This window comes from Plecotus auritus (assembly GCF_963455305.1).
Source record: "Plecotus auritus genome assembly, chromosome: 2".
Taxonomy (NCBI): domain Eukaryota; kingdom Metazoa; phylum Chordata; class Mammalia; order Chiroptera; family Vespertilionidae; genus Plecotus; species Plecotus auritus.
The window spans coordinates 16,374,342-16,395,261 of NC_137771.1; the positions used below are offsets into that span (position 1 = coordinate 16,374,342).

Genomic DNA, 20,920 nt, shown 5'->3' on the forward strand with positions numbered 1-20,920 from the left:
TAGAGCTAGAAACATCGATGAGAGAGAAACATCGATCAGCTGCCTCCTGCACTCTCCCCACCGGGGATGTGCCCGCAGCCAAGGTACATGCCCTTGACCGGAATCGAACCTGGGACCCTTAAGTCCGCAGGTCAATGCTCCATCCACTGAGCCAAACCGGCTAGGGCACAGCAGGCTAATTTTTAAGTTGATAACGTTGTATGGCCTGTGAAATACCCAAATGGCCCTTGGCAGAAAAAAGGTTCCCACCCCTGACCTAATGGTTCAATAGAGTCCGACCTGCTATCCACACTCTCTCTACGTATCCTTGGGGTTGTCAGGAGGACCAAATAAGACAATGTATATGAAAGCACTTTGAAAACAAAAGGACATAAGGGTGCTGTTATTATCAATCCAGTACTGGATTCTACTTATCATTTATTGCCCACATCTACTGTTTGTCTGCCTAGCACGTACCAGCTCCACTTCTCCTGTTAACCCTGCCTTTGAGGATTGCCCCCCACCCTGCAAACACAAATAAAATCTAACAATGTTTTTCTGATAGGAACTTCTCACTTTGGTACTTCTCCCAGCCTAGGAGTCTCTCTCCAGGATTTTTCATACTGAAGCTTGGGGCAGGGGTAGGGACTGAGGGAGCAACCTCAAACAGTCCCATTCTCTCAGACGGCGAGGTCAAACATATGCAAGCTCAAGAACTGTGGCTCTAACTTTAAAGTAAGTCAGTTTGCAGATGAGACCAACCAGCAGAGGACACAGGGATGAGAATGAGAGACGAGTCCTGAGGGCATCTGAGGCTGGTTCCAGTGGTCTTGCCCATCCTATATGTCCACTTACATAAGCCTATCTATTCTCCTTCTTGCCCAGCAAGCACAAGTTGGGTTTCTGTCACTTGGAATTATCAACAGTCTTGATTAATACCCCATTTCTCCTACTGATGTGGCAAGCTGACTCGCTACGCCTGAGATTTCAAGAGAGAAATTTGGATAAGTCTTCTTCGTGAATGTAGTACAGGGAGGACAGGCTTATTAATTCTTCTTCCCTAATTCGCACAAGCCTACCTGGCAATTCCGAACGCGAAATTCCTTCTCCCCTTCCTTAACTGGACGGTAGGGAATCCATTCCTCCTCCAGCAACTCATTCGAGGGCTGCTTCTCTTCTGGGACCTGCTTGCAGATACAGGTGGTGGCAGCTGACCCATCCCTGAAATACACATGTCACCAGAGAGAAACCCGAAGACACTCTTGAGCTTATTTCTCCCCTTTACCAAATCCTCCTTTTCACCCAAGACACTCTGGCTCATCCTTCAGCTGCTAGGGGAAAAAAATCTAAGGGCATGCATTGAAGAGTAGAAAAAACATGGATTTTGAGTTTGAACCCTAACTCAGCTGTGTCACTTTGAACAAGTTATTTAACATCTTTTCTCTTTTTTTTTTTTAAAGCTTTACTACCACTAATCTAAGTGTATTTTTTTAAATTGATTTCAGAGAGGAAGGGAGAGGGAGAGACAGAAACATCAATGATAAGAGAGAATCATTGATCGGCTGCCTCTTGCACACCTCCCATTGAGGATCAAGCCCACAACTGGGACATGTGCTCTGACTGGGATTCGAACCACAACCTATTTCATAGATTAACGCTCAACCACTGAGCCACACCAGCCAGGCTATTTAACATCTTTGAACCTTGGTTTCCTCACCTGTAAAATGGATATGATACTTGCACAGTTGCTGTGAGGATCAGGGGACTCCCCTATATCCTAGCCCACAGCAGGCACCCAATCCACGATAGTTCACTGTGACTGCCATTGCTCACCTGTGCTCTGGCACAGCCACCACAAAGCCGTGGGAGGCCAGCTCCATGCAGAAGGCTGAATATAGTGTCCTAGAGATTCAGGAAGGAACAGAGAAAAGTGATCAGAAAAATGGCCCACCCTTAGCCCCCATTCTAACTATTCTCTGCTAGTGACCATCTCAAAAGACTGCATGGAGGAAGTTCCATTTGTAGCAGCCCTTTTCAAGGTGCTTTCTCCAGCCAGAATATCCCTGCTCTCACCACAGCCCCCCGAGTCCTCCGCTAGGAAGCACGTGCAAATCAATCCATGGTGTTTTCCAACCCTACACACACACACACACACACACCATCCCCAATACAGTTTGGCTACTTCAACAATTGCATTTTTATTGTTATATTGTATGTCTCCCAAATTAGTTGGTAAGCACCTTGAGGACAGGGACTCTGGCTATTTCTTTAATATGCAAATCTGCATCTGTGATTTAGCATGTGGAATTTTTGTCTGTTCTCCAGCTTTACAGAAAAAAAGAATATGGCAGACATTTGCTAACTGCCCACTCCAAATACTTTCTTCCTCCTTGATAAAATAATCTAATGTCCAGCTAAAGACACTGTCATGCCATCAAAATAAGACATTTCCCAGCCTCCTTTACAACCAGGTTTTTATGTGATTAAATTCTAGTCCAGCAAAAGAAATATAATACTGTCCCAGTTGGCGTGGCTCAGTGGTTGAGCGTTGACCTATGAACCAGGAGGTCATGGTTCAATTTCCATTCTGGTCAGGCCATATGCCCAGGTTATGGGCTGGATCCCAGGTGTGGGGCAGGCAGGAGGCAGCCAATCAATGATTCTCTCATCATTGATGTTTCTATCCTCTCCCTTCCTCTCTGAAATCAATTAAAAAAAATATTAAAAACCAAAAGAAATATAATACTACCCTGAGTAATTAAAATTTTTCTAATAGATATATTTTTAAAAGTAAAAAGAAACAGGTAGAATTAATTTTAATAATATATGTAACCCAACGCAGCCAAACATGATCACTTCAACATATAATCAAAATTTAAAGCCCTAGCCAGTTTGACTCAGTGGACAGAACATCAGCCTGTGGACTGAAAGGTCCCGGGTTCGATTCTGGTCAAGGGCACATGCCCGGGTTGTGGGCTCGATCCCCAGTAGTGGGCATGCAGGAGGCAGCCAGTCAATGATTCTCTCTCATCATTGATGTTTCTATCTCTCTCTCCCCCTCTTCCTTCCTCTCTGAAATCAATAAAAACATTTTTTAAATTAAAAAATAATGCCGCCGAAACCAGTCTGGCTCAGTGGATAGAGTGTCGGCCTGCGGACTGAAGGGTCCCGGGTTCGATTCCGGTCAAGGGCATGTGCCTTGGTTGCGGGCACATCCCCAGTGGGAGGTGTGCAGGAGGCAGCTGATCGATGTTTCTCTCTAATCGATGTTTCTGGCTCTCTATCCCTCTCCCTTCCTCTCTCTGTAAAATATCAATAAAATATATTTTAAAAAAAATAATGCGGTGTTTTATTATTTTTAAAAATACGAAATCTTTGAAATTCAGTGTATATTTTACATTTACAGCACATCTCATTTTGGACCAACCATATCTCAAATGTTCAATAGCCATCTGTGGCTACAAGCTATTACAGTGGACATAGCAGCTCTAGTCAATGGGATGCAAGCAGTTGTGTTATACTTCAGGAAATCTCAAAAAGAAGAGTACTCCCTTCCTATTGCCTGGAATATGGATGTAATGGCTAGAGCTAAAACAACCACCACGGGTCATGCGATATCTTCATAAATGGAAGCCACCATGGCAGAGCAAGACGATAAAAGAAGTCTGCTTCTCTGATAACTGCATGGAACTACCCTATCAGCCGTCTACTTCTAGCTGTCTTTTATCTGCAAAAGAAATCAGTGTCGTTTAGGTCACTATTATTTGGGGGTTTCTGTTAAGTACAATTTCCCCATATCCTAACTGATTCAGGGAGGTCAGTTTGTCAAGTATGCCTTTCAGAGCCTGTCCGCTCTTCTGTAAAACATGCACCCTCCCCTGCCTGCCCCAAAGGACTGTGTGGAAACCAAAGGAGACAATGGCACAATTGCAAATGGTTAAGTAGCGTTTAAAGCACATACCCTGCCCTGGGATGGGAAACCATGAGTCTATGGAACGTGGGAAGGGTTTCAGAGCTTGAATCAACCACAGAAACTACGAACGGAAACCATGTCCCTTTCCCTCCCCTTTCCTTGGAATTTTGCTCTGGTTAATGAAGAGTATTTATTTATAACGAGCTCACAGGTCTACTGGGGTGTGAAGTCTCAATATAGATTGAGACCAAGAAGATCACTCTCCAAAGTCATGTGCTTTCCTGCTGACTATATAAAATACCTGTGAACGTGAGAGAGAATGCTTCTTAGCTTCTTTCCCCACTAGACTATCTTTCTGAGGGCAGGTACTCTATCTTATTCACTACTGAGTACCCAATCCCAGCATAGGTCCTGGCACACAGCAGATACTAATTTATTGACCAAGAAAGCAATATGGAAAACCATCTACTTGTCTTTCTACCCTCATCTCACATCAACTCTCCACTTCTTGCCATAGGCTATAGCCATGTGAGTTCATATTCAGGCTCCTCTAGTGAATGTGAATTCCTTGTTTTTATATCTGTATGTCCCACCTTCCTCTCACACCAAGAGGCTGGCACAGAGCAGGTGCTCAACAGATATTTTCTAAATGAGAACCTAGAAAATCATAGCCGTTGTATTCATTCAATAAGTATTTACTGGGAAACAACTACTGTCCAGGTACTGCCCTAGGCACTGGGAGAGAGAGAAGACAGACATAGTCTCTGTCTTCATGGAGCTTACAAATACTAAAGAGTCTCTGAAGCCTGGTAACAGGGACCCTACAGTTCACCAGCCCATGTTCCTCCAGCTAGAATGAGGAGAACTGTGTGTGTGCTCCTACTAGTCAGTCCAACTGAATCCTCACAGTGCCCTGTGGGAGCAGCATCTGTCTCCATTTGACAGGTGAAGAAACCTAGGCTCGGAGTTCTACAGCTGCCCAAGCTCACACAGAGCACAGGTGGTCTGGCTAAGACTTGGAGGTGAGGCTGAGAGCTCCACGAGGGCAGGAAGTGAGCCTCTCTCATTCAGTGCAGTCATCGTTCAACATATGTTGAATAAGTGACTATCTATATATATAATCTATATATATATAAAGAGGAAATATGGTAATATGCTAATTGGTCTTAACGGTGTCCCAGTCATGACCGTTCAACAGGCTGCGTGCACACAGGAGCTGGTGGGTGGGGACGGGGCGGGACTTGAGCCACTGGGACATGAGGCTGCTGCAGGGGGCGCCCCCCACCCCGGCGGAGGCATGTGCAGGCCTGTGGCGCTGCCCAGCCCGGAGCGGGGGTGTCAGGATGGGGACGGGGCCTTGGCGTAGAGCTCTCAGCACTCCTGCACTGGGGTCTGAAGGCATGGAGAGGAAGGGAGAGCAGATGGGCAGTTAGGGGGATCAGACAAGGAGGGGAGAGCAGTTAGGGCCATCAGTCCAGCAGTGGAGCAGTTAGGGGCATCAGGCAGGCAGGAGAGCAGTTAGGGGCATCAGGCAGGCAGGCAGGTGAGTGCTTAGGAGCCAGTGGTTCTAGATTATAAGAGGAATCCCAGATTGGAGAGAGTGCAGGCCAGGCTGAGGGACACTCCCCCCCACCCCTGTGCACGAATTTTGTGCACCGGGCCTCTAGTCTGACTATAAAGCTCAAACTCCTTCTAATATGTCTGTGCTGTTATGTTGGAAGAAAACCAGAAGTATTAACTTCTATAAATGCTGGAACTTGAGAAGTGAAGGGTGTGAAGCCTGCTGAAAGGCTCCATCAGGTGAAAGGAACTTCGGAAAGGACTTTGAGAGAAGGTGGACCCCAGGCCAGGGAATGAGGCAGATGGTAGGTAAGACAGCTGGCAGATGGAAATGTCTGTTTCTCTGCCCTTTGAGAATAAGTCTCAACAGCTGTCACCAGGCAAGGAACATGACAAGGTTTAAGGGGAAAAGGCTCTTACCTGAAAGCTCCCAGGCCGTGGGAGAAGATGATCAAAGGGTATCCAGAGTCCTTTGTCTTAAAGGGGCCATTCCAGCTAACAGGCAGGCGACAAGATCCTAGCAGAGACAGGGGCTATAGAATCTCTGGATGCCTCAAAGCTGTAATCCCAAGGGCAGCCTGGGCATAGGCATGTGTGGAGCACATGTCCCTCCTTTCTGGAGGACTATCATGTACCCCTGAGTAGCCCAGGGTAACCACTCACATTTTCTGTGTTCCCTGGACAGCATGAACACAATAGAAAATGGGAAGATAAATCCAAATGGGAAGAAAGGGGGGTAAATCCCTGAGATGCCAAGGCAGTGGGTAGAGTTCCTAGTGGTGGGGTCACTAGGGGAAGTGGGTGATTCAGTGTGACCCTCCGAGAGGAGGAGAGAGCTGGAGGGGGAACTGTGGGAGACAGTATGCTCTTTGGCAGTTAGGCATGTTTCTTTGATCTACACAGCTGGCAGAGTGGGAATTACATGCCGAATAAATGAGTAATAGCCACCATTTATGGAACACATTCTGTCCCAGGCCCTGCTCTAGAGGCTTTACATACACCCCAGACTAGAACCTGCAAAGGCAGGTATTCAGGCAGGTTACATAACTTGCCCAAGCCCTACAGCTAGTAAATGATAACGTCTGGACGCAAATCCAGGACAATCTAACTCTATAAAAGCTCTTATTATATAATCCTCTTCCAGCTCTCCACACCATGCTGGCTAATGGATGTCCCACTACAAAAGTGCTGGACAAAGCAAGCTGTAAGGTACTGTGTCTACCTGGCGATTTCCTAGGAACATAACCAAGAAGCTGGGAAAGCATCTAGGGGTGAGGCCAACTCTTACCCACAGCCAGGTTGAAGAGCAAACCCCCCCAGCGTTTATTAAACTGCAGGTAGTCGGCTAGGCCAGTGCAGTACTCGTAGCGGGGAATCCACAGGGGCTGCTCCATGGTCTCCTCTGACTCCTGGCAGGGGTAGAAGAGTCGGAAGAAGCTCCCCTGTAGGAAAGAAGAGAGCAGCTGCTCACAGCTAGAGGCCCAAGCACCACTAGATTTCCCAAACACACTCAGCAGGTGTTTGGGGCAAGAGCAAAACACCAAGATGGGAAAACTTGAGCTTCAATTCATATACCTGAATTTTGCATTCAGAAAACCCAGAAAGAAGCAATTTTATTTTTAGAATACACATAAGGCTTATGTTATTTCAAATAGCCAACTGTATTTTGAATTATATCTGGGGGCACCAAAGTATTTTCAGTGCTTGGGACATTGAAAGATTTAAATCTGGCCCTGAGCCCAGGCCTGGATGAACCCCAGGGGTGAGAAATTAGCCCACATGCTGAATGGGGTGGCATTGATGGGTCACCTCCAGGCTGGCCCTTCAGAAGCAGCAGCACACTCCTCTTACACAGCAGGAAGAGGTTACCAGGAAGCGTGTGCCTCTCACAAGAGAGAGGGGAGTCCAAGGGCCAGCAGAGAAGGACCTAGGAACTCTTAGAGGAAAAATCTGGAACCAAAGCAGCAGGGGAAAATAAATAAAGGCAGGAGAGGAGAAGAAGGGACTGTCTTCCCATCCAGGTTGGGAGTCATAGGCCAATGGCAAACGGTCCACTAATCTCCTCTCAGACACTCAGATTAGTAGGAGATCAGAAACCTTTCCAGGATTAGGCATCTGCTCTCAAGACGGAAGGAAGGATCTGAGAGCTGCCGTTGAAGCCAGAGCCCCCTTGCTTCCTAGCTGGAAAAAGAACTCTACTGAGAGGTCCATCTCTACTGAGAGGTTCCTCATTGAAAGGAAAGAAAAATGCCGGGAGGACAGACTTGGGGGCTCTATAACTGAATCCAGACCAGCTCTAACCCAGTTTCCTCCCCGGCCCTGGAATTGCACCATCAGAATGGCTATCAATAAGTCACACTGCAGGTAGAAGCAGTGTAGGTGCCCAGGGATGGAACTGCAGACACTTACCTGGGGACTCTGGCCCTCCATCACATCCCCGCAGCCCACGAGGTGAGGTCCTGTGACAGGTGGAAAGCCCACGGATTGGTTGGCCCCCATCTCATCACCAGTTGAATCCAACGACTTGGGCAGTGCTGACCTTGATGCTGGAGAGTGGAACACAGAACAAGCTCTCGTTGGTTCCCTCTTAGCTTCCTGTCGCTTACGCGTGTCATCTGCCACCCCCGACCATCCTCCTTATCACCCCATCTCCCTGCCAGTGTGGCTCTTTCAATCTTTCACATCATCTGCTTTGCTACACTGCCTTTGCTAAGATTCTGTTGTTACTTTTAATGGGGGAGGGGTGGTAAGGAGACGTAATTGCTGCAGAGAATTTAACACAAACCTTGTCCTCATGAGGCAAAGAATAATAACTACTTAGACATATTATTTACTGTGTCAGCATTGAACTAAGATATTTACATATACTACATCATTTCATTCCCTCAACAAACATCTGAAGAAGGTACTTAATTACCAAGACCCTATTTTAGAGATGAGGAAAATAAGGCAGAGAGAAGTTAAATAATGTGCCCAAGTCATACTGCTTACAGGTGGCAAAACACAGGTCAGTCTAACCCAGACCTGAGCTCTCAACCCTTACTGATCCTGCTCATGTTAAACAGTTGACCCTCGAACAACATGGGTTTGAACCACACAGGTCCGCTTAAACCTGGATTTTTTTTTTTCAATAAATATACAGTCGACCCTCCATCCTCAGATTCAAGCAACCGCAGACTAAACACATTTTCTATCTGTGCTTGGGAATCTGCAGATGGGAGGGCTGACTGTGTGCATTGTTTTACACCATTTTGTATAAGAGACTTAAGCATCTACAGATCTTGGTGTCCCTGGGGAAGGGGCTAGGGTCCTGGAACCAATTCCCTGAAGATACTGAGGCACAACAGTAATTGAGTTTGAGGGAGTCAAAGCTGTGCATGAATTTTGATTGCATGAGAGGTTGGTAGCCTTAATCACCCTGCATTGTTCAAGGGCCAACTGTATATTTACAGAATCGCTGACCTAAACTATTAGCTATAAAGGTGGCACTTATGCTGGGACTTGAAACATGAGGAAGACGTAGAGGCAGGGAAGAAAAAAAAAAGCATTTCTAGACAGGACATAATAAAAGAGCAAAATGGGGCAGAAATAGGAAAGAGTATGATGAGGGAAGTAGTTCAAATGGGAGCCTTCAATGTGGCAACTGCGCACGCTTCTGCCTAGAAGACATTCCTGTAACTTGGCTGCTTCTGCATTGGGGCCAATGCCATTGCTCCCTGTCCCTCTTCAATCTCATCACCACCAGCACCATCATCATTACACTTACTCTGTGCCAGGAGCTACACTAAATGCTTTACATGAATTATTTAACTGAATCCTTTCAACAATCCTCTGAGATACTGTTATCTCATCTTACAGATGAAGAAAATGATGCATGATAAAGTTGGGTAATTTATCCAAGAACATACAGATAGCAAAACCAGAATTTGATCATGGGTAATATGGCTGTAACTGTGGAAAGGATCGTCAGACTCTCAATATTCATTCTTTCTTGCCCTCTTACACAGTAGCTTCGGGATCTGGTTGTGGCTGACTTATCCCTAACCTCTAGAGTTGGGCCTTAATTGACCTGAGCCAATCAGCCCAGGTATCTCCTGGTCACATAAGTTGATCCAATCAGAGTAAAGCCCAGGACTTTGGTTTGATGGTGAAAGGTGGAAAAGTCCTTGTTTTGAACTAGAGTGATGTGCAGATATGAAGCCTTGAACTGGCTGTTGTGGCCACTTTGCTACCTTGAGGATGAAGCTACCTGTAGAGGATGAGAGCTAAGAGAATCAGAGAAATAGTCACATTTGTGCAGGCATTAGGAATCGCTGGATTAGACTACACCTGAAGCCTGACCCAATCCTAGACTTTCCAGTTACAATAAGTCAATAAATCCCCTTTTTTGTTTAAACCAACTGAGTTTAGATTTCTATTGCTTGAACCAAAAGCATCTAAACTGATACACTGACACCCAGCCAGTGTGGCACAGTGGTTGAGCATCAACCCATGAACCAGAAGGTCACGGTTGGATTCCCAGTCAGGGCACATGCCTAGGTTTTGGGCTCTATCCCCAGTAGGGGGTGTGCAGGAGGCAGGTGATGGATGATTCTCTCTCCCTCTCTCTTCTTCTCTCTGAAATCAATTAAAAACACACACATTTAAACTGATACATTGAGTCCAGTCCTAAGCCCACACCTCTTTATTTTACTTATTTGTTTGCTTGTTTATTATATATTTTTATTAATTTCAGAAACGGAGGGAAAGAGAAATACAAACATCAATGATAAGAGAGAATCATTGAATAGCTGCCTCCTGCACACCCCAAACTGGGGATCGAGCCTGCAACCCAGGCATGTGCCCTTGACCAGGAATCTAACCGTGACCTCCTGGTTCACAAAGGTTGAAGCTCATCCACTGAACAATGCCAGTCGGGCCCTAAGCCCACATTTTTAATCATTACATTACTCTGCTTTTTTTAAGATGCTCTGAGATGGATCAGAAAGGTCAAGTCATAAAAAAAAAAAAAAAGAAAAGAAAAGAGCCGAAACCGGTTTGGCTCAGTGGATAGAGCGTCGGCCTGTGGACTGAGGGGTCCCGGGTTCGATTCCGGTCAGGGGCATGTATCTTGGTTGCGGGCACATCCTCAGTGGGAGGTGTGCAGGAGGCAGCTGATCGATGTTTCTCTCTCATCGATGTTTCTGGCTTTCTATCCCTCTCCCTTCCTCTCTGTGAAATATCAATAAAATATATTTAAAAAAAAAAAAAGAAAAGAAAGTTCAAGTCAAAGCAATAAGAGACCTTATCCCTGGCAGGTGTTGCTTAGTAGTTAGAGCGTTGGCCCATGCACCAAAGGATCATGGGTTCAATTCCAAGTCAAGGGCATGTACCTGGGTTGCAGGTTTAATCCCCAGGCCAGATGGGGCGCGCACAGGAGGCAACCAATCAATGTGTCTCTCTTACATCAATGTTTCTGTTTCTCTCTCTCTTTCTCCCGCCGCCCCCCCCACCACTCCCTCCTTCTCATCCATTCTCTCTAAAAGTCAATGGAGCTCTATCTGGTTTTGCTCAGTGGATAGAGCATCAGCCTGAAGGGTCCTGGGCACATGCCCAGGTTGCGGGCTCGATCCCCAATAGGGGGCATGCAGAAGGCAACCGATTAATGATTCTCATCACTGATATTTCTATCTCTCTCTCCCTTTCCCTTCCTCTCTGAAATCAATAAAAATTATATTTTTTTAAAAGTCAATGGAAAAAATTTCCTTGGGTGAGGATTAACAACAACAACAAAAAAGAAGAAGAAGAGGAGACCTTAGAGATAATTTTCATCAATCCTCCTCACAATCATCTTCGCCCTCCCCCACCTCCCCACCGGCCCAGTAATCTACATGTGCTTTCCTGATGAAGAAATCAAGGTCCAACTTGGTTAAGTGAGCAGTTCAAGGTCACAAGCAGAACTGTTATCACACATAGATCTCCTGATTGCCAACTGTCTGGTCCAGTGGAAAACCCCAAACAACCAATAATCCTAGTGTCAATCTATTTAACTTTGGAATATAAAAAATGACTTCCTTTCTACTACAGATGTCCTTTCTCTGAAGCAAATTTAAAAGTAAACCCAATTCTTTTTAAGAAGCTGAGCTAAGGGCAGTGTACCTGGTTGCAGGTTTGATCCCCAGGCCAGATGGGGCACATGTAGGAATGGACTATAACTACATACTTCAGAAATGACTGATGCAATGAGTGGATGGAGCCAGTGAAATTGAATGTGTGCTGCTTAGTCTAAGACATGACCTTTCCCCTTGTTGTTGAGGGCATACAAACGGAAGACCTACCAAGGGCACAAGACACATGCCACCCACATGACAATGAAGCAGCAGAAAGTTATAACTGCCATAAAAGAGGGTCAGATAAACAGTGCAGGAGTTTTCAGAAAGAGAGCTCCTTTAGCTCAGGAGTGGAGGGAATGGTGGAAAAAGTTAACTTTCAGGTAGAAAAAGTGTGAGCAAAAGCACAGAGGTAAGAATGCACACAGGAAAAACGAGGAATGAGTAATGGATGCCAAGTGAGAAATGGATGGTGTGATCAGATCTGGAGGGAAGCAGTCCCTCAAGATTGAGGAGTTGGAATCAACTCTGGAAATGAGGATGTAGATGTGAGAGAGATGAAGTCTGAAAAAACCCAAGTTTGAGCCCTCGTTCCTTTGCTGCCTAGCTTTCTTACCTTGGGCAAGTTATCCGATCTCTCTAAGCCTGATTCCCCATCTGTACAATGAGAATACTATCCATCTTCATAGGGTTGCTATGGGGATAAACGACATAATGCATTTAAAGCACCTAGTGTAGTACTTGGCTCTTAGAAAGTATCCAGGAAATATCTATTGATTGACTGAAAAGTAGAAATAAGCGTTGGCAACTGAGTGGATTTGGGGAGTCAAGGGAGAAGGAAGAGCCAACTATGAGTCAGGTTTCAGAATTGGGTAGAATGACAGCAGCTTCTTATGGGAAGAGATTTTGGTCTTACCCCACAGAGAACAGTGCTTGGGATTGGAATCCGAATGAGTGGACTTACAAGTAGCTAACCAGGAGGGTAGAATCCTTTGGGGTTCCTGGAAAGTTCTGGGGTTAGGTTATCAACTAGATTAAGTTTGGAAATAAAAACTAGCCGGGCCAGTATAGCTCAGTGGTTGAGCATTAATCCAGGAACAAGATGTCACCGGTTCGATTCCTGGTCAGGGCACATACCCAGGTTGCAAGCTTGATTCCCTGTAGTGGGCATGCAGGAGGCAGGTGAACGATGATGTTTCTCTCTCCCTTCCTCTCTTTCTAAAAAATCAATAAAAAACATTTTAAAAAATAAAAAATAAAGAAGCTAATTGGGCACAGTGAAACTAACATAAAAATGATTCTGCATTCTCTGGGCTCAAGTAGAATGGGGAGATGGAAAAATCCAATCTGACTTGCAAATTTTGCCTGAGAAACATCCACAAAGAGCATCCAGTCATTTCTAGTAATTGCTACAGGATTTTCCAAGGAAACTAGCCTAGGTGTCTCTATCTTCTATTGCTCACTTTATCTAAACAATTCATGGTGGTGCCTAGAAGGCTCTCTGCCCTTTCAAACCTGCCCCATTCGTCAAGGCCCATGAAATCCCTGGTCTCTCTGAAGCTTCCCCAAGTCCTTACAACCTTCCCTCCTCTCAAGTCTAGGCACTGTCTGCAGCCCCCCTGGTAACCAATCACAGGCTGCCTTATGACAGTTCTTACATTAGTACTTATTTTAGCAGTTTTCTATCAGAGACGTGCCTACAAGTGGCCCAAGTAGAATCTAGATCAGAGGTTCCTGAACTATCATCATAACCATCTGGGAATCACTCTTCAAATACAGAGATTTTAGGGCCCCCATTCCCAGAGGTCAGGTAATTTTTAAAAGTTTCCAAGTGTTTCTGATCAGCAAGGTTTCAGAATCTCCGGTTCAGATGGCACACAGGATTTTTCTTTTATTCAGACACGTGTACCTGAGTGTTCCAGTTCATTTTCAAATTAATGAATTGATTACTATGATTTCACTTGGTTTAATCCCATAGCCACCAGAAACATATTCGTGCTAGTCAATAGGCTTAATGTAATGCCCTGCAATAATAGGCCTTAATAATCTATTTATCCAATAAATGCTATTTAATTTTTTACATACGTATGCCTTATCTCATCAGATATACTACAGAGGTAAAGATTGTTTTGTACTTCTTTTCAGGCCAAACCACCTTTCTTCATGCTTTCTCAATATATTAGGGACCCAAAAAAATGTCCCTTTATGAGGCTTTGTTTTAAACCCTCTCAATTTTTTAATCTCTTTTTATCTAAAAGTAAGGCTCTATGTTATAGTGAGGAAAGGAAGGCTTTGGTGAAGTTTGAATTCCACCTCTGCCACTTAATTGGCTGTGTAATCTTGAACAAGTTCCTTAAATTCTAGGCCTCTGATAATTTAACGACATGATAGAAATAATAATCACTCATAAAGTTGTAGATGAGGATTAAATTAAATAATATATGTAAATCAAATATATGTAAATAATATGTAGAAGGCACTATAACCATAAATGGTAACTCTATCATTATAACCACATGAACTTTGAGCCAAAGTTCCTTATATGTAAAATGGGGGCACAGTAAAACTTAAATTAAAAAATTCATATTGAGCCCTAGCCAGTCTTGCTCAGTGGATAGAGCATCGGTCTGCGGATTGAAGGGTCCCGGGTTCGATTCCGGTCAAGAGCACATGCCCAGGTTGCAGGCTCAATCCCCAGCAGGAGGCGTGCAGGAGGCAGCCGATCAGTGATTCTCTCTCAAAATTGATGCTTCTATCTCTCTCTCCCTCTCCCTTCCTCTCTGAAGTCAATAAAAATATTTTTTAAATTAATATTGCATCGGGCCTGGTACATTTTAAGTGCTCATAAAATGTTAGGAATTCATTAACAATGCTATGTCTCTCTTTTATCATTCCAAACTAAGGTCTCTAATTTTTCTGGATTAAAGTCTTAGGCAAAATGCATTCTTCCCTCCCAGCCTTTTCCCGCCTGAGACAGCCCTGCCAAAGCCACAATCTACAGAACAGGCTCAGAAGAACCGAGAGAGAAGGGATGAGGCTTATGCCGCACTGTCCATCTCCTGCCTGGCCCCGTTTCCAGTGAGCAGAAGCCTCCCTCCGCCAGCTGTGTGGACTTCACATCTCTGACTATTTCAGGACAGAGTCCAAGATAAGCACTTCTTTGGAGCTGCCTTTCAGGGAAAGCTCTCTGGAGACTTAGAGCTCATTAGTCTGACCTTTGGTCTCTGGAGGAAGTGAGGAAATATCATCCTGCGCTTAGAGACACCAAGCACTCAGGGGACAGGCTTGAGCAACAAGGGGGCAGAGCTAAAAAAGGAGCCAAGATAAGATTGTTCCAGAGAATTAATCATTCTAATAAAAATAATCTCCCTCGCTTGCGGAGGCTTTACAGCTTTCATAGCGCCTTCACACATACTAGCTCATTGGCTGCACAACACGGCCTCATCCCAAGAGCGATAGCGCAACTGTCATCTCCATTTGGTAGATGGAGAAAGTGAGTCCCAGAGAAGGACGGTTTGCCCAAGGTCCCTCAGCGAGTGAGCTGCAGAGATGGACTGGAACCCGGATCTGCGAACTTCCAGTCCTGCTGGGCTTTCCCGGGACTGAAAAGTAATGGCGAGCCTTCTGACAGTGGTCGGCAAACTCATCAGTCAACAGAGCCAAATATCAACAGTACAACGATTGAAATTTCTTTTGAGAGCCAAATTTTTTAAACTTAAACTTCTTCTAACGCCACTTCTTCAAAATAGACTCGCCCAGGCCGTGGTATTTTGTGGAAGAGCCACACTCAAGGGGCCAAAGAGCCGCATGTGGCTCGCGAGCCGCAGTTTGCCGACCATGAGAAACAGCAAAGTGAGGGCAATAGTGAAGCACACAGGTGTGGCGCATGAAGTCCAGGTTTCGGAGAGGTGAAGCTGTGGGCTGAGGGTGGGGTTGTGGGGGGCTGGGTCCTAAGACGAGAGCGCTGAGTGGAGTTCCAGGGGCGCCGGGAGTGACGGCTGGAGAAGACAGCGGGAGAGTTAGGGTGTGGGTGGCTGCTGGAGGCGTCTGAACAGGAGCCAGAAAGGAGGAGAGGTTAATATGAAGTTCCTGGGATGAGGCGAAGAGCACCATACCGGGCTGGGATGTGAAAAGGTCTGCAGACACCTCCGTTCAGAATAGGAGCTTCCCCCTCTCAAACTTACCCAGTCAAGTTGACCTCTCAGAAGCAGCCCAGACGGTCACTTCGACGGAACCGAGAAACTGCCCAGGAGCTCATGGCCCTGTGGTAGTTGTAGTTTCTAGAACTCAACATTGGTACTTAAAAGCATTTCCCGACTCTCTATCCCGAACTATAATTCCCGTGGTGCACCGCGCAAGATCGCGCATTTCTACCCTAGGACTACACTTCCCATAGTTCTACGCGGCCCTTTGTCGTTGGGAGAAACCGCCCAAGGCCCGCGATGCGATGCAATGCCTCCCCCTGGTGGTCAAGGAGCCACCTCCACGGTGACAAGGCTCGAGCGGAGGTTTCTGCATGTAGTCCTATTAACAACAGTCAGCCTCACTGTTCCTTCAATAATTCCCAGGCGTGCCAAGAAATAGCGTGGCTTCCCTTTATTTTTAGGGAGGTGGGAACTTGTTTCGTTTCCCCCCCGCCCCAGCTTTGTTTGCCTGTGAGAATAAGAGACTGATCATTTACCTAACGGGTTTGGCTCAGTGGATAGAGCGTCGGCCTGCGGACTCAAGGGTCCCAGGTTCGATTCCGGTCAAGGGCATGTACCTTGGTTGCGGGCACATACCCGGTGGGGAGTGTGCAGGAGGCAGCTGATCGATGTTTCTTTCTCATCGATGTTTCTAACTCTCTATCCCTCTCCCTTCCTCTCTGTAAAAAATCAATAAAAATATATATATTAAAAAAAAGAGAGAGAGACTGATCATTCAGGTGAAGTGCGCATTTCCTACCAACCTTTATCTGTTGACTTTAGTAACTTTCCATTGTCCTCCAGGAACAGGAGAAACGTGAGAGATCACGGGTCCTCCTGTGCCCCAGCCCCTCCATCCTCCCTCACCTGGCTCTGTGCTGGTACTTAGGCACACACTGGTGAGCAATATGCCATCCGCAGCCTCAAAAGAACTCACAGTCTAGCAGAGGATTCCAACAAATAAATAATTACAACAGTGATATGTACTGGAATGGGGAAACTCGGCGGGTTGTGGAGCCTTGAAAGGTGGTGCCTTCCCAAGGGGAAATGAAGTCAGCAAGGCTTCTTAGAGATCTTAGAAGTTAAAATTGAAAACTGAAGGAATAGAATTTAGGAATACAAGGAGCGGGAAGAACGTTTTACACTCCGCTGGAACACAATGTGAGGGATAAAATGGAGAGAGAGAGAGAGAGAGAGAGAGAGAGAGAGAGACCTGAGGAATAGGCAGGACCACATCCTCAAGAGTCTTGTAAGCTTTCATAAGAAATTTGGTGGGGGAAAGAGGACATCTGTAAAAATAGTTAAGCCCAGCCAGTGTGGCTCAATGGTTGAACGTCAACTCATGAACCAAGAAGTCACGGGTTTGATTCCCGGTCAGGGCTCATGGGAGCTCAATCCACAGTAGGTGGTGTGCAGGAGGCAGCCAATCGCTGATGTTTCTCTCTCATCGATATTTCTCTCTCTCTAAAAACCAATAAAAACATGTTTAAAAAACAACAACATGTACTTTCAAAAATATTGTAAAAATAAATAAAGTTAAAACAAAAAGACAGTTGGATCATTCAAGCGGCTCAAAACTTTCAATGGCTTCCCACTACCTACTGAATGAGGGCCCAACTTCTTAGCCTGGCATTCAAGGCCTTCCCCAACCTGTCCCCCACCTTCTCCAAAAGTGATGCTCATGCTCATCTTTCACAGGAACCCCTTCTCTTCTGCTCTGCTCTGTTTCCAGCTACACTTCCCTCCTCATCATTCTCAAGATGAATCAGGTTCTCATTGTTACTTCCACACTCATGCTCTTCCCTCCACTAGGTACATTGCCCTGCCTGCTGCCTTGTATAATCCTGTTCTTCCCTGAAAATTCCTCTAGGTTTTCACTTTCTCTCCAGGAAGCTTCCCTGATCCCTCCAGTCCCAAAGGGTCTCTGCTCCCTCTCAGTTGCTGGGATATTGGTGTGTGCCTCTCATTTGGGGGCTTATTTCATATTGCCCTGTGCCATCTCCTAGGTAGGAAGCTTTAACTCTGCAATAAATTATGAGCAACTTGAGGTCAGGTGCTGGGTCCTAGAGCTGATCCTTCCACCTGCCCACCCCGTGGGCCCTCAAATCACCAGTGTTCAGAGTCTGTGCTTTAGGCTTCTTTAGGCTCATCTCTCCTCCTGATACACTGTCGTCACCACCATCCTTCCAGGATCCAAGATAAAGTCATCAGGAGAGAGTGATGGCAGACTGCACTGTGGTAATTAAGCCCCGGGTTTAATTAAAGCTGTGGTTGATGGCCGAACATAAAAAGCTTAGTGCAGAGCAGAGCGTGGCTCCCTTTGGCTAATTAATCGGTGTTCTGCTGCTGGTCCAGAACACTCATGGCTAACGGATTCCCAGGCATGACAGGGGCAGCTGGAGGTCATTTCTTGTCTCCTGCTCTAGACCAGGCCACACTGGGGACATCTGCTGGTTGAGTTTTAAACTTCCCAGAAACAGGGATGTCACAGCTTCCTTTACCTCTTTTGTCACTGTTAGGAAGACCTGCGTAGGGCCCAAACTATTTTCTGTTGCAAAATAAAATACTTGAGTTCCAATTGCATTTCCTTCCAATCTAGTCTCTTCTGGGATTAACACCCAAATGCTTTTGAGTGTTCAGCAAATGGTTGATTTTCCAGCCTTTTCACCACAGATCTCATCTTACAATGGTCCCAGGTCCCCTTCTAGTCAGCCACAATCCCACTCTGGCCTTTACCTTGTAGCTAAGTGATTTTCAGTTGGTGTTTGAGTGACGAGCTTTGGATTTCCTCTTCTCCTCCTGATAATGGAGAAAATAAAATAGAATAAGCATTGCTAAGAGAGTCACTAAGGAGTCGGGAGATCATTAAGAAGGTGAGGCCTATGCATGTCTCATGTCTCAGTTCTTGGAATTTTTGTTAAGTTGCCGACATGTTGCTACACTCAGCTCAAGGCCAAGACAAACATCTGGGTCAATGATTGCTACAAGGATGTATATGGACCTTGCCTCCTCCTCATGGTGACCAGACTATAAGCATTCTTCACCTTGAAAGGAACCAACCCATTTTGACAACCTGCATCATTCATTTACATAATGGGTGTAACCAATTCTAACTGACCTAGCCAACACCCTTCATTTACATGGGGCACCAGAATCAGAAGAGCACTGATGGTTTTGCCCTTTATAAACCCTGCCTATCTTTGTTCCCTTTGGAGCACAATTTAGGTTGCTACCCGAATCTGTAGACCGACCGCATTACCATTCTTCCTATGCTCAAAGAAACACTTTTTATTCTTTATTACAACTTAAACCTTGTTTTTGGTTAACACCCCTCTACTTGCTGAAGTTGGCAGACACTTCTTTTAGACAAAGCATAAAAGTGTGTAAAGTGCATTAATATTATGTGTACAGCTTAACCGCTTTTAAAGTTTTGATGTCATCATCATCTACTTCAAAAGGTAGACCATTTCCAATACCCTGAACGGTGGCTTCATGTCCCTTCTCAGCTTATAACCACTCATCCTCACTCCCAGAGAAAACCACTGTTTTTCTTTCTCTCTGTCATCATCAACTAGTTTGGGGGAACAACGTCTCATAACTTTTGACAATAATATTTTATGCTCAATGATCCATCAATGTCTGATACCTGTGTCAATGCCATTCCTGTCAAAGACCACTGGAGACACACCTGTAATTGAATAAGTTGGATACTCACTCCAGGGAGGCAGAATACACACGATGGGGAACTGTGGGGGCATCTGGAAAAGAGGGTGCCGGAAGGACTTACAGGACTTGGGCTTTTGTTAGATGATTTCAGGGAGGCTTTAAAGAAGCAGGGCTTTGCTCTGGATTGGATGCTGTCAGGAAGTGGAGGTAATTCTCTGACTGGGGATTTGAGTGATTCTTATCTTGAAGGAGGGAAGACGACTGAGGTTACAGCAGCCCTTAGTAAGAAGCGAGAGTCTCTTATATGAGGGTAGAGGGTGGTTGTGTTAGGGGCAGAAACAGAATATTGGGGGCTGGCTATGGTTATGGGAAATATTAATCATGCTCTGTTAACATGATTGCCTTGTTCTGGTTAAAGAAAGGACATCCTAACCTAGCTGGGAGTTGTACCCCCCCAGGACCTGGGAGTCAACCTTGGAATACGGTCCATTCTCAGTCAAGAACTGCCTAATATCATGGAAAGGTTAACACTCTAGTTGCCCAAACAATGGAGTTCCACCCCAGCCTGCATAGCCTACTTCTCCATGCCTGAAATCCCTGCTTCCCCATGGAATCTTTGTCCTGCCTTATATAAGCAGCTGGCTTATGGGGGTGCTGCAGAGCAGATTTTTGTGGATGATACTGCCGGCAGTATTGGAATAAACGCTCATATATGATTCAACCCTGTCTCTGTGAAATTTGTTAGGGGCAGAAACAGAATATTGGGGGCTGGCTATGGTTATGGGAAATATTAATCATGCTCTGTTAACATGATTGCCTTGTGTTGGTTAAAGAAAGGACATTCTAACCTGGCTGGGAGATGTGCGCCCCCAGGACCTGGGAGTCAACCTTGGACCTGGAAGTCAACCTTGGAATGTGGTCCATTCTCATCCTAGAACTGCCTATTATCATGGAAAGATTAACCACCTTGTTGCCCAAACAATGGAGTCTGCCTGCCTCCAGCCCACATTGCCTGTAATCTGTGACCATTAAACCCAATCTTACTCCTTTTCCATGCTTTCCCATGTAATCTTTGTTCTACCCAATATAAGCAGCGGGTTTAGGGGGGAAAGCAGTGGAGACAGGTTTTTGTGGGTGACCTGCCGCTCTCCCATGCTGCCGGCGTTATTGGAATAAACGCTCACATATGATTCAATCTTGTCTCTGCTTAATTGGCTCAGACCCTTTGGTTGTCTGGTTTCATATTCTTCCGTCTCCTTATTCTCAGCCGCTCCTTGCACTAGGCTTGGGGGTGTAACATTCTCAAACCTAGCACGTCCTGTCACCCCTCCATGCCTTTGCAAGTGCTATCTCCAATGGCGACACATGTGAGGAAGCCATTGTGGTCCATCCAGTGTCCACCTTCACTATCTCCCTGCCAACCTCCACATGATGAATTCTAGCGGCCAGTGTCCAGCACTGGTTAGAATCGTGTTTGTACCATGTGCTTAGCATACTGGTCTCATTCAGTAGGCACAATAATTTTGAGA

General features: G+C 45.6%; 1 protein-coding gene across 2 annotated transcripts in view; it reads right to left on the minus strand.

The window, feature by feature from the left end:
- PAFAH2 (platelet activating factor acetylhydrolase 2) overlaps nucleotides 1-20,920 on the minus strand; it is a 59,877-nt gene that overhangs the window by 15,763 nt on the left and 23,194 nt on the right. Inside the window, exons 2-7 of one of the 2 annotated variants that reach the window (XM_080654029.1) lie at nucleotides 18,462-18,524; nucleotides 7,862-7,998; nucleotides 6,741-6,894; nucleotides 5,873-5,969; nucleotides 1,813-1,881; nucleotides 1,059-1,200 (exon numbers count right to left, since the gene is read on the minus strand). In XM_080654029.1, the coding sequence (XP_080510155.1) occupies nucleotides 1,059-1,200; nucleotides 1,813-1,881; nucleotides 5,873-5,969; nucleotides 6,741-6,894; nucleotides 7,862-7,951 (552 nt within the window). In that variant the 5' untranslated portion in view covers nucleotides 7,952-7,998; nucleotides 18,462-18,524. Of the gene's footprint in view, nucleotides 1-1,058; nucleotides 1,201-1,812; nucleotides 1,882-5,872; nucleotides 5,970-6,740; nucleotides 6,895-7,861; nucleotides 7,999-15,725; nucleotides 15,775-18,461; nucleotides 18,525-20,920 lie in introns of those variants that run through there. The other variant, XM_080654028.1, reaches the window with a different exon arrangement.